Consider the following 13089-nt stretch of genomic DNA (forward strand, 5'->3'; position numbering starts at 1 on the left):
AATGACACTTAACAAGATCCCTCTAGGTACAGTATGGAAAGAAAACCGTAGCATAGCAAAATAGAAGCCAGCCCGTTTTAGAGATTGTCACACCAATATTTAGCTTGAACCCTCCCTCTCCTTCCCAAATTAGCATCCAGAGTTTAAAAAACATTTTTAAAAATGTTCTTCTAATTCATGCAAGGACCAAAGAACCAAGAGAAAAAAATTCTCAAGACTAAATACTATACATTTTATTTCCTCTCAAATTGACTGTTTCTGCCATTACAATTTCTGGTAGATTACGGTACTTGGTTTCCTTTTAAGTGTATTATTAGGTGACAAAAGATAACAGGTCCATTTGTTAGTTTAATAAACATTTATTCCTTTAGTCGAACCACCTCTACACATAAAGTTAGGTATGGTTTAGGATCTCTTTCTGAGTGAAAAAAATTCAGATCTCAAGGGGTTTTAAGCCTGTTTTCTGGAAATCACCTCAGCCTTAAACCCTTGAAAAAAAATAAAAACTGGTTCGAAGACAACCAGCAATTAGATTTTGAAATCATACTAGATTCAATCAACAAACTTAGAACTGGGGCAATTCCTCTTTGCTACACACTCAAGCTCACCCTGGGAAACAAATTTCATCTACTGGAAGACAAGAATGTGGTATGCTTAACATCAAGCTGGGCATAAATGATGGCTTGGCGTGTTTATGGAATGACAATGATTTCGAGGGGTTAGAGCAAAGATGAGAAGTGACTGTGGACAACACATTAAGGATGAGATTGTAAACTATAAACTTGTACTGACACCAACTACAGGACTTTTCTCAGTAGCCTGTGGGAGTGGGTAAGGAGGGTTAACCCAAGAGAACATACTTTGCTAATGGGTTCAAAATGGTCACGAACACCAATTAACACCATTTAAATGATAAAGCATTTAAAACTGATCTAAGCCAACTTTTTTACCCTCACACTTAAAAGGTTATGATGGCCACCAGTTTCCCAATCCTAGCATTAGATGGGTTACTAGCTTACAAATCTCAAGGTAAAGTCTTCTCATTTACCCAATGATCAATTTCCACCAGTTTTAATGTAAATCAGCGTAAATACCATTAATGACTGCTTTGTAGGAAATTCAGTATTCTACAGATCCCATGGAGTCATGGAATAGAACCAGGAGCCTCCACCTTTTATGTGATACTCACTCAATGGTACTGTGTAGACCAAGGCAATTTTGCTTTGGTTAAGCAGGATTTATTTTCATTTCTAAGAGAATCCTCTTGCAACAGGTTTATTCAATTCACCTAAAAATGGTGGCATTTTTAACTATTCTTTCAGAAGCAGCAGTTATGTGAATCGGATATTGGACTCAACCTAAAAATGTGGTTCCCAGTTAACATTTTTCTGCATATCATCACGATAAAAGATTAGGATATTCTTCACGTTTCCAAGCAAAATCCAATTTAAAAAGCTTGTTCTTACCAACCCCCTAAGAACAAACATTTGAGAGTAAACCAGCAGAGCATAACATCACCCCAATGAAGCTGTAGGTTTCATTACATGCACCAACAAATCTACATGGCTAGCTTCTGCATTCCACTTTTACAGAATTTATTTTACACCTATTATACCAAACAGCATTTAAACACTGACATATAAACTCCCTAATAAGATAAAGCAAAAGACACAAGTGTTTATCTTATTAGAAACAAGATACACCATCACTTATAGTCTTCAAACATTATTGCACTTTAACTTTCATCATTTGACAATGCATTCATGGAACAATCTGCAGACAACTAATTTTAACAGACAAATTAAAGAACACTTTTAAGCAGACATGACTGTCCTAAATTGTTTATTAGGTAAGAATTTTACAAACATTACTTGTATTAACGGTAACGGTGGAGCTGGAGAGTATTGCGTCTTCTCCAAGCCGCACGGCGAGAACCACCAATAGTGTGGTGGAACTTGTGACCCTTTCCGAGGCCACGGCTCTTGCGGCCTGCAGATGTCAGCCCTCGCATCTCCCTGTGCTTGTGGACTGGTTTGGTGATCCACTGGGTGTCAGGGTTTCTTCTGATAGCTTTATGGAATGGATCGATAAGGATAACCTCAAAGAATTTGTATGTGGAATCTTCGCCAACCCAGTAAGAATTCAAGACTCTCAGAGCCCCACAGTGGCGTCCAGCTCGCTCCTAGAATAGGAAAAAAAGACCCAAGGTCAGCCTTCCATTTCCCATAGTAGGAAATTAGGAAGAAGTCTCTTTAATTTACACACTAGACAAAGGCATGGGCTGTTCACTTAAGCAGTCAAGTATTTTACTAAGCATCTCCCCAGAGGCTAGGACCCAAGGTATAAGGAAGACTTACTAAAATTAACCCATGTAAACATTCTTAAGATTTGAAACTGTTGTCTATTATCCCCCTCTCCGATACATGGCCAACAAAATTTAGGAACCTTATCTTTTCCTAACACAACTGAGGGATCAGCAAACCTTTCATGTGAAACTTAATATTTAGCCTATTATTTTAGGCTTCGCAGGCCACAATGGTCTCGAGTGTAGGTCGTTTTTGCCTTTTCTTTTAAAAACAAAAATAAAACATTTTTAGCTTACAGAGGGCAACAAGGCCCTTGTTAGGTCAACCTCTGGGACAGAGTACAGCTTCATTTACTAACCGAGAAAGACAACTTATGACCGGAACATAGAAAATTAGCCATATCAATAAATGCACAGCTTAAACTCATCTGGGAAATGTGCTCTTTAAGACAAAAGTTTACCGCCTTTCAAAAGCTCAGGTTCCAAGGTTCACGCTAATCATAAAACACTTTCCGTTATACACAAAGACAGGTTAGTTAACAAAGACTCTTGGGACAGCAACACTTTACCAAGACTGAAGTAAAAATCACAAACCGCGTTTTAAACACAACGGGGCTCAAGTTATCAATCAGAGTCCTCCACTATCTCCAGGTGATCGATACAACTGCTACTGAAAGATCCACTTACCTCTGCAACAGACTGGAGGCTTCGGGCAAACTTCAGCTGGTTGACACCGTGATGGACAGGCTTGCCATAGGTAGCACCCTTAGGAACTGGGCGTTTGCGGCCACCACGTCGCACACGAATCCGATATATGACATAACCTGTAAAAACAAATTTACAGTGGCCTTGTAAAAGACGTAAGAATGGAAGACTCCATGACTTGCCACTAAATGCTGCAACATCAAATGTATTTCAGATCATAAGCCGCATATGTATCCGATGAAAGTAAAACAAATACCCATCTAAGACTTATTCTAAAAATGAACACATTCCAGGGTTTTTCAAAGTACTCTACGTTGATCACACAGGGAGATTAACTTCTCATTCCCACTTTATGCTGTTGTTTTGCTTCAGTCCAGACTCCTACAGATTTGTAATCTAAGACACTCTCGCTACTTTAGACGACTCTGTCCAGGGTTTACCCGTCAGCAACTTCCGGGCTTTTTGCTAAGCCGAAGGCAGTTACCAGCAAAGCCTTAAGTGATGGAAGGCACTGGGGCATATACCTCTAACTACCGGTTTCTAGAATTTCCCCAAGAACAAACTTTATTTAAGCATCCACGCAGAGTCCGCTCACCTTGCTTGGCCTTGTAACCCAGTCTACGCGCTTTATCGGGCCGGGTTGGGCGGGGGGCCCTGTGGAGCGCAGAAAGCTGGCGATACTGCCAGCAGCGCACCCTGAGAAGAAAGCGCATTACGTCGGACTGCTTCTTCCTCCATAGCTCCTGGATGTACTTGTAAGCGCCCATCTTGGCTTACCTTTGAACTAAAAAACATCATGCATTTAAAATATGGCAAGATTGCGTCCATCTTAGTTCCCCACCGGCCAGAAGGAAACCACGTTGGCTGAAAATGGCTATGCAAGAAATGCAAAGGCTAGCCAGCCCAACCCCCACTTCCGCGCTCAAGGAAAGCAGCGCTGTCACCTCTGCGACTCCAGCACGGAGCAGCGCAGAGAGGTAATCGGTACATTTTTGTTGGACACATGAATGGCATTAGGCTTGGGCATTGATGGGGGCTGAGGGCTGCGGCAGGCGGCGTCCCCGAGGGCTTGGCCTGCAAAGAGAGCTCGCAGACACGACAGGGAAAAGTGCTATAGCCGCTGCCTCCAAGGTTAACTCTTGAGGAAAAAGCCCTTACTCCACCCAACCCGCAGGCCTCGCTTTAAGACCCTCTAGGCCCGGCCTCCCATCCCTCAGCCCCATGCTTCCTTTCCCTTCACGCTCCAGGCCCCGCTCGAATTCGCGCCGCCATCACATCATCGCCCCAGCCCATTCCGGGGGCCGCCTCTCCACGCCCGCGCAGCCCCGCATCCTGATCGAACTCGCGCCACACAGAAGACAGGAGGAGCTCCGAGGACGCAGGGTCCCCGAGTCTGGATGGCCGAGTCGAAGGGAGATCAGCGGCGGATGAAACAGCGAATACCACCAACACAGCCTACCTGATGGCTGCCGCCAGACGGAAAGGAAAGAGCCTTTCTCCCACAGTCCTTTTTGGGCTCCTCCCCCACATCGGCGAGCCTCTTTCCGGTGAAAAGCCGTGGCCTTATGGGACATGTAGTTCCGGCAGCGAGCCTAGTGGGCGGAGTTCGGTCGGGATTGGGCGCAGCCTCCCCTATTGTCCCGCCCCCTGTGCCTCAGGGTTTGAGTTTGAGAGGCAGGGGCAGCTCAAGGGGCGAGAGTCCGTGGCTGGGCCTCTGCCGGCGAGTGTCCGTGACCGTGCTGCAGCCGGGAGGGGGCAAGTTGGGGGCGGGGCTCTGGTGGCCGAAGCCAGTGGTGGAGCCGCGCTGTCCGAGCGCCGCTGCTTTTGGAGTCTGCGGAGGTGTACAGGTCTGTGCCTTGAGGTCCGAGCGACCGCCTCACGCACCGTAGCCTTTCCACTTGAGATCCGGGGCGAGTTCCCCAGTGCGGCGCTGTCCGTGCCCTTTTTCCCTCTAGCCTGAGCCCCGAGGCTGTGTGACAGACCCTCGCGGCGCTGCCCGAGGCTCTGTGGCAGACCCCCACGACGCTGCCCCAGCCACCAAATAAGACGTTCGGGGTGTCAGGGCTTCGCGGGTGGGGGCGCGCGTCTCGCCTTCCGGCCTCAGCCTCCGCAGGCCCCGGTTCGGAGGGATTTTGCCCTAAAGACGGTGGGAGGGTGGGGAACTGGGGGGCTAGGGAGGGGAGCACGGACGGCTGGGCGCCTTTCCATGACCGTGCCTTTCCTCTGTACCGACTTTCTCCCAGATTTGCTACGTCAGAATCATAGTTTTTATAGAAAGGCAAAATATTTATTTGCCAAGACCTGCTTGGCAGGTGCGAGCGTTTCGGGAAGAAATGCCGAGAAAAATGCATTTTGCTGCGTTCTTTGTTGAAAAATTGTTTACCAGTTTTTTGCGTCTCCAGAATATTTTCATTTTTGATGCAGTCACGTAGTTTACCTTTTAATATCTGTTTGGGTTATTTCCCCCCCTTATTACCTTTTTGTTTGTTTATTAATCGTAGCTTTACCATTCCAAGAATCCTCACATGGGTCATTGATTCAGTCAGCAAATATTGATGAAGTGGTTAATACGTGCCAGGTAGTGTCCCAGCTTCTGGGGATGCAGCAGTAGTCAACGTGAAAATTCTAGCTTTCTTGGAAATGGGCAATAAACGTAAATCAGATATGTATTATATTCGGTGCTAAGTACTAAAGAAACATTTAAGGGAGGGAAGGGATAGTAAGTGTGGGCGTCAAAATTTTTGGAAGGAATATTCAGGATAAGTCTTCCTGAAAAATAACATTTGGGAAAAAAGACCTGAAGGATGTAAGCCTTAGAGATGTGGGGACTGATTTTAGTCAAAAGGAAAAGTGCTGGAGGCTAGAGCATGCCTGGATTCATACAAAAACAGCAATCTGCCACAAGGGAAACTAGCCTATGATATGAGGTGAAGGTTCTTAGGAGGACTTTGGGTTTTCACACTGTCTGAATTCAAAAACTATTGGAAGATTTTAAGTTTATTCATCTCTACACCCAACATGGGGCTGGAACTCAGGAGCTGAAGATGAAGAGTCACCTGTTCTTTTGACTGAGCCAGCCAGGCACCCAAAAACTATTGGAAGATTTCAAGCAGACGGGTGACTTCTTGTGATTTACATTTTTTAAAGGATTATTTGGATTGCAGCTCTGAGGCCAAAAGAGGGGAAAAAGTTGAAGCAGAGAGACTAGGAGGTTGTATTAGTTTCCTTGTGCTAATTACAGAAAATATACTGGCTAAGACAACACAAATTTGTTCTCTTACACAGGTCAGATATCTCCCTAGGCTAAAATCAGATTGCTGCGTTCCTTTTATGTATTTTTTTAAGTTCATTTATTTATTTTGAAAGGGCGTGGACGAATAGGGGAGGGCCAGAGAGTGATGACAAAAGAGAATCCCAGGCAGGCTCCACACTGTTGGCACAGAGCCAATGCAGGGGCTCAGTCGCCCCTGGGCTCTGTCTCACAACCCCTTGAGATTATGACCTGAGCTGAGATCAAGAGTCAGGGTTTAAGGGACTGAGCCCCTAGGTGCCCTGCTGTGTTCCTTTTAGAGAAACTAGGGGAGAATCCATTTGCCCAAGTTTTCCAGTTTTTAGAGGCCACCTGCATTCTTTGGCTCCTGACCCCTTCATTTTCAAAGCCAGCAGGATAGAATCTTCATATCTTTTTTTTTTTTTTTTTTTAACATTTGTTTTTGAGACAGGGAGAGACAGATTATGAACAGGGGAGGGTCAGAGAGAGGGAGACACAGAACCTGAAACAGGCTCCAGGCTCTGAGCTGTCAGCACAGAGCCCGACTCGGGGCTGGAACTCACGGACCGGGAGATCATGACCTGAGCCGAAGTCAGCCGCTTAACCGACTGAGCCACCCAGGCGCCCCTAGAATCTTCGTATCTTTGTTTCTCTCTGACAAACTTCTCTCCCTGTTAAAAGACACATGTGATTATACTGGGTCCACCTAGATAATCCAGGATAATCTCCCATTTTGAGGTTCTTAATTTAATCACAGCCACAAAGTACCTTCTACTGTGTAAAATAAAATACTCGCAGGTGTTGGGGATTATGACATAGGCATCATTGAGAGACCAGGTAAGGGAAGATAGTGCCTCTGACCACTGGATGTGTTTCAAAGGTAGAGGATTTACTGATGGAGCAGATGTGGGGTGTGAGAAAAATGAGTCAAGAATGACTGATTATAAGGGCCTGGGTGCCTCATTAGTTAAGCATCTGACCTTGGCTCAGGGTGTGATCTCACGGTTGCTGGGTTTGGGCCCAGCTTTAGGCTCTCTGCTGAGAGTGAGGAGCCGGCTTGGGATTCTCTTTTTCTCTCTCTTCTCCCCCCATCTCTCTGCCCCTTAATGACATGTACTTTCTCTCTCTCTCTCTCTCTAAAAAAAAAAAAAAAAAAGAATGATTATAAAAAATTTTAATAAAAAAATAAAAAAAGGAGGGGTGCCTGGGTGGCGCAGTCGGTTAAGCGTCCGACTTCAGCCAGGTCACGATCTCGCGGTCCGTGAGTTCGAGCCCCGCGTCAGGCTCTGGGCTGATGGCTCGGAGCCTGGAGCCTGTTTCCGATTCTGTGTCTCCCTCTCTCTCTCTGCCCCTCCCCCGTTCGTGCTCTGTCTCTCTCTGTCCCAAAAATAAATAAAAAACGTTGAAAAAAAATAAAATAAAATAAAAATAAAAAAGGGCTCAGTCTGTAGAGCATGTGACCCTTGATCTCCTGGTCATGAATTTGAGTGCCATGTTAGACTACAAAGTTGGTTGAATTATTTGGAAAGAAGTTCTGGCAATGCAAATAATCGCTAATTTCTTAATTAGCTTTTGCAGTTTTGTTTCTTAATTTGTTTCCTAGCAGTTTTGCAAGATTTGGACTGGTATTTTCCAATTGATTTTAAGATTCCTGAGGGCAGGTATCATTTCTGGTTTTGCCCCCTAGTTTGTCCCTCATGCCTGGCATTTTGGTAAGACTTCAGTAAATATTTACTGAATGAATAAAAGAATGGAAGGCTGGAATCTGCTTATTATATTTTATTTGCAATATTGTTTACAAAACTTTAATGTATGTTTATGTGAAATGCTTTCATATGTGGGTAAGTAAAAGTGTTGCACACAGTACATGATGTTTGCATAGATAAATACATAGTGTAGATGCTTTCCCTACATGAAGCTTCATAATATGATCTATAACATGTATGATCTTGTTTCAGTATTAATATTATTTTGGTAGCATGAAAAAACTTGTGTTTTACTTACAAAAGTAGAATGATCTCCCTAGAAAAACGCAAGTACTGACAGTTTGGGGCAGTGGTTTCTGACAGCTCTTTAAAGGGAATATTGACCAAGCTCAGTGTTTTACACAGGAATGGATCAGGTCATGTTTTTATTCTCTAGCAACATTATTGATTAGCCTGGAAAGCAAAGCAGTAGTTAAGACTGCATTGAATTTTGCCTGTTAAGCATGTTCTCTCCAGTCATTTGTATCAGATGAAGATGAATAGGTCACAGACTGAATTTTATTGTCCAGCAGTTACTTAGGGTGTGGACTGTACCAAGTAGTTCTAACTAGTGCTTTTGTACTAATCTCAGTATTAATTATCTCAGATGCAGTTTCTGGGTAAGCAATTTCTGCTGTCATAGCTTCAGAGTGTTGAAAGGAACTTTAATGGTCATCCATCTGCTCTGGAGCCTTTCAAACACTTGAAACCTATATTTACAAAGGAGGCTTGGCCACCCCCAGGATCTATTCATGTGATTTACTGCCCATTCAGGGTACTGCAGATGACCTCCTTTTTGTGTTGGAAGGAAATGGTGCATATTTATTATGTTTGGGAATTGTGATACATTATAATACTTAAAGAACTAAGCTGCTAGTAGTTTTTCATTTGTAAATCTGAGTATATAAAAGTGTGAGAACCACTTCCATACATGTAATGTAAGTCCCCACCATCATGATCATATATAGAAAATCGTTTTTGTGTGAATGTTTAATGTTATTTGTTCAAAGCCTTACATTAAATACGAATGTTATTTTGTTTTATAAATTCATACTTGATGGTAGCAGGTCACTTGAAGAACTTAGAATGTTTCAGCTATGCTTTGATTAATGACATCTATTCTTTCATCTTTGTTTTGTTTTTCATGGTATGGTATATTTAACATGGTTTACTCTGTTTTATCTTGTTTCCTTCCTTGTAAAATATCTTAAAATCCATACCTAGTGTTTGAGTAACCTCTATTCAGTTATTTGTACTGTTTGCCCTTGATGGAGATTCTCTGATATACCTAAACAACTTCCCCAGTTTATTTACACACACACACACACACACACACACACAGAAATTCAAACTAATGGGTATTTTTAACACACTTCATCCATTAATCCTAATATCAATGAGTGATGAAAGTACAATTGTAGTATGCCACTCTTAAAGCAGATATATTGGGGCACCTGGGTGGCTCAGTCACTTAAGTGTCTGAATTTGGCTCACGTCATGATCTCCTGGTTCTTGAGTTTGAGCACCTCGTGGGGCTCTGTGCTGACAGCTCAGTGTCTGGAGCCTGCTTCAGATTCTGTGTCTCCCTCTCTCTTTCTGCCCCTCCCCCGCTAATGCTCTTTTTCTCTCTCAAAAATAAACATTAAAAAAAATTAAAGCAGATATATTAAAACCACTTCCAAAGACTGATATATTTAATTTCTGAATTTCTCAGGATTCTGTTGGTTTCAGCATTTTCCCAGTTTGATACAGTCCCCAGAACTTGGATTAGCCTCCATTTTACGGAGTGTGTGTGTTGTGGGGGGGATGGGTGGGGAGGTCTGTTGCTATTAATAATTTTTTTTTCCTTTTAACTGCCTGGTTCACTTAACTACAGTATGTACCTGCCTTTTTAAACAACTTGTATTTGTTTGAAGATTGATATAATGTGTGGTAAAGGGACATTTTCATATTGAACAGGAAGAGGAGAGAAGGTAAGTATTGGTATTTAGAAATTCTGCTGGGACTGAGACATTTTTAGAGGAAGAGAAATAATAATAGAAAAATTAGAATTTAGATTCCAACAGCAACCTTTTCTGACAACAGAATTGTTGTGGAGATACTGCCATCATTTTTCTTATCTTCTGTCAGATTTATTTTTTATCCTTTTGGTGACATGTGGTCAAGTGGCAACTCCCTTTGAATTTTCACTATTATCACTAAAAACCTTTATTAAAAAACGTTAAAGATTCAGTGGCATCATAACTTAGAGGAGACCACAATATACAGAAAGTGTAGAATCCTATGATAAATGAGATGATATTAGATTAGTCATAAATTTAGAGGTATGTGTAAAAAATGTTTTACAATAGGCCATAGTTGCTGACATAGGAGATACCTACCATAGATGATCTATATTACACAAAGCTCTCCAATTACAAATAAAGGCTGAGAATTTTTCTATTGCAGTTTTGTTGAAAACATATTTATAAAAAAGAGGGGCGTCTGGCTGACTACCTTGGTAGAGCATGCAGTTCTTGATCTTGGGCTGTTAAATTCAAGCCCCACGTCAGACTCTGCACTGACAGCACAGTCTGCTTGGGATTCTCTGTGTCCTTCTCTCTTTGTCCCTCCCCCTCTCATCTCCCCCCCCCCCCAATAAATAAACATTAAAAAAAAAAAAGTCCCTTAAGAGACATAGTTCTTGTGGAAACAAGTGATAAATATTCTTGGGAAGATTTGGAAGGATCCCAAGCATGCCACCTAGGAAATAACGGTTGCATCGCATAAGTGATGATTATTTCTCTACCAGTAAAATGTAATGGACTGCTCTGGAAATGAGTGCTGTGTTATTACACTGCTACAATAATCGTAGCATTAAAATTGTTCCTGTCAGCAGATTAGTGTCGTGGCTGATTTGGGTCATAAAGTATTATAGACCTGAGAAAATAGAGAAGAGTTATAGGAAGTTCATTTGTTGCTTAATATTTGTTGCTTAATATTGTGTTGGTAAAACACAACAACAACACACACACACACACACACGATAGTGATGCGCAACACACATGCACACGCAGAAAGGTACCTGGCAACCCTTTGAATGCTCACGTGTACTTTCTTGGCGTAGTTGTTTCTGCCTTGAAGGAGTCGTGGCATCCCTTTTAGTCTGAGTTACTGCATGTTCTGTACTTCTTAACAAGAGAATTGGGAGAAATAAGGTGGTGGAGATGGCAGAAGGCAGTGTGGAAATTTTAATTCCTTTCTCAAGTTACTCTGTTGTATTCAGTGAACTTTTTTTTTTCCCTTTCTGCCCTGGCTTCTGATGCCTTGACTTCTGGGAAACCAAAGCTTTGAGGAGAATGAAGAAAATATTACCTGGTCTTGCTGTTCCTTGGATATGTCAAGAAGCTAGGAGAAAGGACTTTTCATTTTCTTTCTGGTTTAAAGTGCCCGAGCAATTTTTCTAGCATTAAGAAGTGTGACTCAAAAAGTAGTATGACCAAGTGGCTACCAAAATCCAGTTTCTCACTCTCTTCATAAAAATTGATGAACTTAATAGCATTAATGTTTCTCTAAAAAATTAGGATCATTCTCTATCCAAATTTTTGTCTTCATGTCTCCTTAAAGTTTTGCTTAAATGTTGATTTTTCCAGGTAAATCTTGATGAGCAGGAAGTATCTTTCAAGAACTGGTTTCATCTAGGATTTGACTCAGATTCCTGTAGACATAATCAATGTTGAAGTATTCTTTGTATAAAATGTGGGTTTTTAAAAAAATAAACATGTATTTATATCTACATGTATTCTTGTGTTTATCTAGATTAGCTCTGCAAAAATATTTAAGAAACTGGTAACTGATTGTTCTAAAGGAGCAAATGGCAGACTAGGAGTGGGGTTTGGAAGCATATGCTTTACTGTATGTGTGTATATATATATATATATACATATATATATATGTATATATATGTATATATATATTTATTTTTGAAATTCCCCCCTCTGTATGTATGACTTATTTAAACATAGAAAGAAAAAGGTTGATTTGAACAGTATACAGTTTCACAGATCTTCTCTTCTCTTCACAGTGACATCCTGAGAGAAGATGGGAAAGGGCTGCAAGGTTGTGGTTTGTGGCTTGTTATCTGTGGGGAAAACAGCAATTTTGGAGCAGCTCCTTTATGGGAATCATACTATTGGTAAGACTTTTTTTGTCTGGTTTCTCTGTAGGTTCTTGGAACTGCTTGGTGTCTTTTGTTGGTCGTGCTAACCTAAAGGTGCATGATGGTACACGAAAGTGAGGTGTAATCCAGAAGGACGTAAAGGGTAGTAGAAGTCAACAGAGATTGAAAGCCAGGGGAATGGGGGGAAATAGGGGAGAGAAAAAAAATCTTAGTTATTGAAATTCAAGAGTATTTGCTGTAAGTTACAACAGGTAAGAAAACAAATGTGTGTGTGTGTGTGTAACCTTTTATATATGTGGTTTCCTGTGTATTTACGTAATGAATAGTTGTCTCAGAGTCATAGAATCACTGACTTGAGAACAGACTGAATGATCTCTCATTCAGGTTTCAAACATGACTTCCCAGTACTGTTGTATAAGTTGTAAAAATGGGAGAAATAGCTGTTTGCTCTAATATGACCTAATTTTGTGAATTGGGTTATGTCATTCATTTATGCATTCATTGAGTTAAATGATTACTAAATACGGCTGTGATGAGGCTTTGTGAGGGTACAGAGGTGAAAAGGACAGTATCCCTGGCTTTTTTTATTTCATTTTTTATTTTAATTAAAAAAACTTTTTTTTAATTTAGACAGCAAGCACATGCAAACAGGGGAGGGGGGGGAGAGAGAGAGAGAAAGAAAGAGAATCTTAAGCAGGCTCCACACTCAGAGCCTGATGTGGGGCTCAATTCCACAACCCTGGGATCATGACCTGAGTTGAAATTGAGAGTTGGACACTCAACCAACTGAGCCCCCCAGGTGCCCCAGAGCACATTTCTATCGTACTTTTATTAACCATTTTGATGAGCTCTGCTTCTCTTCTACCTTCCCAAAATAATATTTAACAATTTTGGTTTTATTATG

General features: G+C 41.7%; 2 protein-coding genes across 6 annotated transcripts in view; one reads left to right on the forward strand and one right to left on the reverse strand.

Moving 5' to 3' along the window:
* Positions 1-208: 208 nt before the first annotated feature.
* RPL15 (ribosomal protein L15) lies at positions 209-4578 on the reverse strand. The gene is made up of 4 exons (XM_058729752.1): positions 4470-4578; positions 3606-3794; positions 2993-3129; positions 209-2182 (listed from the first exon to the last, which is right to left on the reverse strand). Exons 2-4 carry the CDS (start codon positions 3775-3777, stop codon positions 1877-1879), a joined length of 615 nt encoding a protein of 204 aa, XP_058585735.1. The 5' UTR covers positions 3778-3794; positions 4470-4578; the 3' UTR covers positions 209-1876.
* Positions 4579-4659: 81 nt separating this feature from the next.
* The window catches only part of NKIRAS1 (NFKB inhibitor interacting Ras like 1), a 45257-nt gene continuing 36827 nt past the window's right edge, over positions 4660-13089 (forward strand). For 4 of the 5 annotated variants that reach the window (XM_058729750.1, XM_058729749.1, XM_058729746.1 and 1 more), the window contains exons 1-2: positions 4660-4857; positions 12090-12200. In XM_058729750.1, the coding sequence (XP_058585733.1) occupies positions 12107-12200 (94 nt within the window). In that variant the 5' untranslated portion in view covers positions 4660-4857; positions 12090-12106. Of the gene's footprint in view, positions 4858-11824; positions 11925-12089; positions 12201-13089 lie in introns of all 5 variants that reach the window. The other variant, XM_058729747.1, reaches the window with a different exon arrangement.

The sequence above is a fragment of the Neofelis nebulosa genome, chromosome 5 (genome assembly GCF_028018385.1).
Source record: "Neofelis nebulosa isolate mNeoNeb1 chromosome 5, mNeoNeb1.pri, whole genome shotgun sequence".
Lineage (NCBI taxonomy): Eukaryota > Metazoa > Chordata > Mammalia > Carnivora > Felidae > Neofelis > Neofelis nebulosa.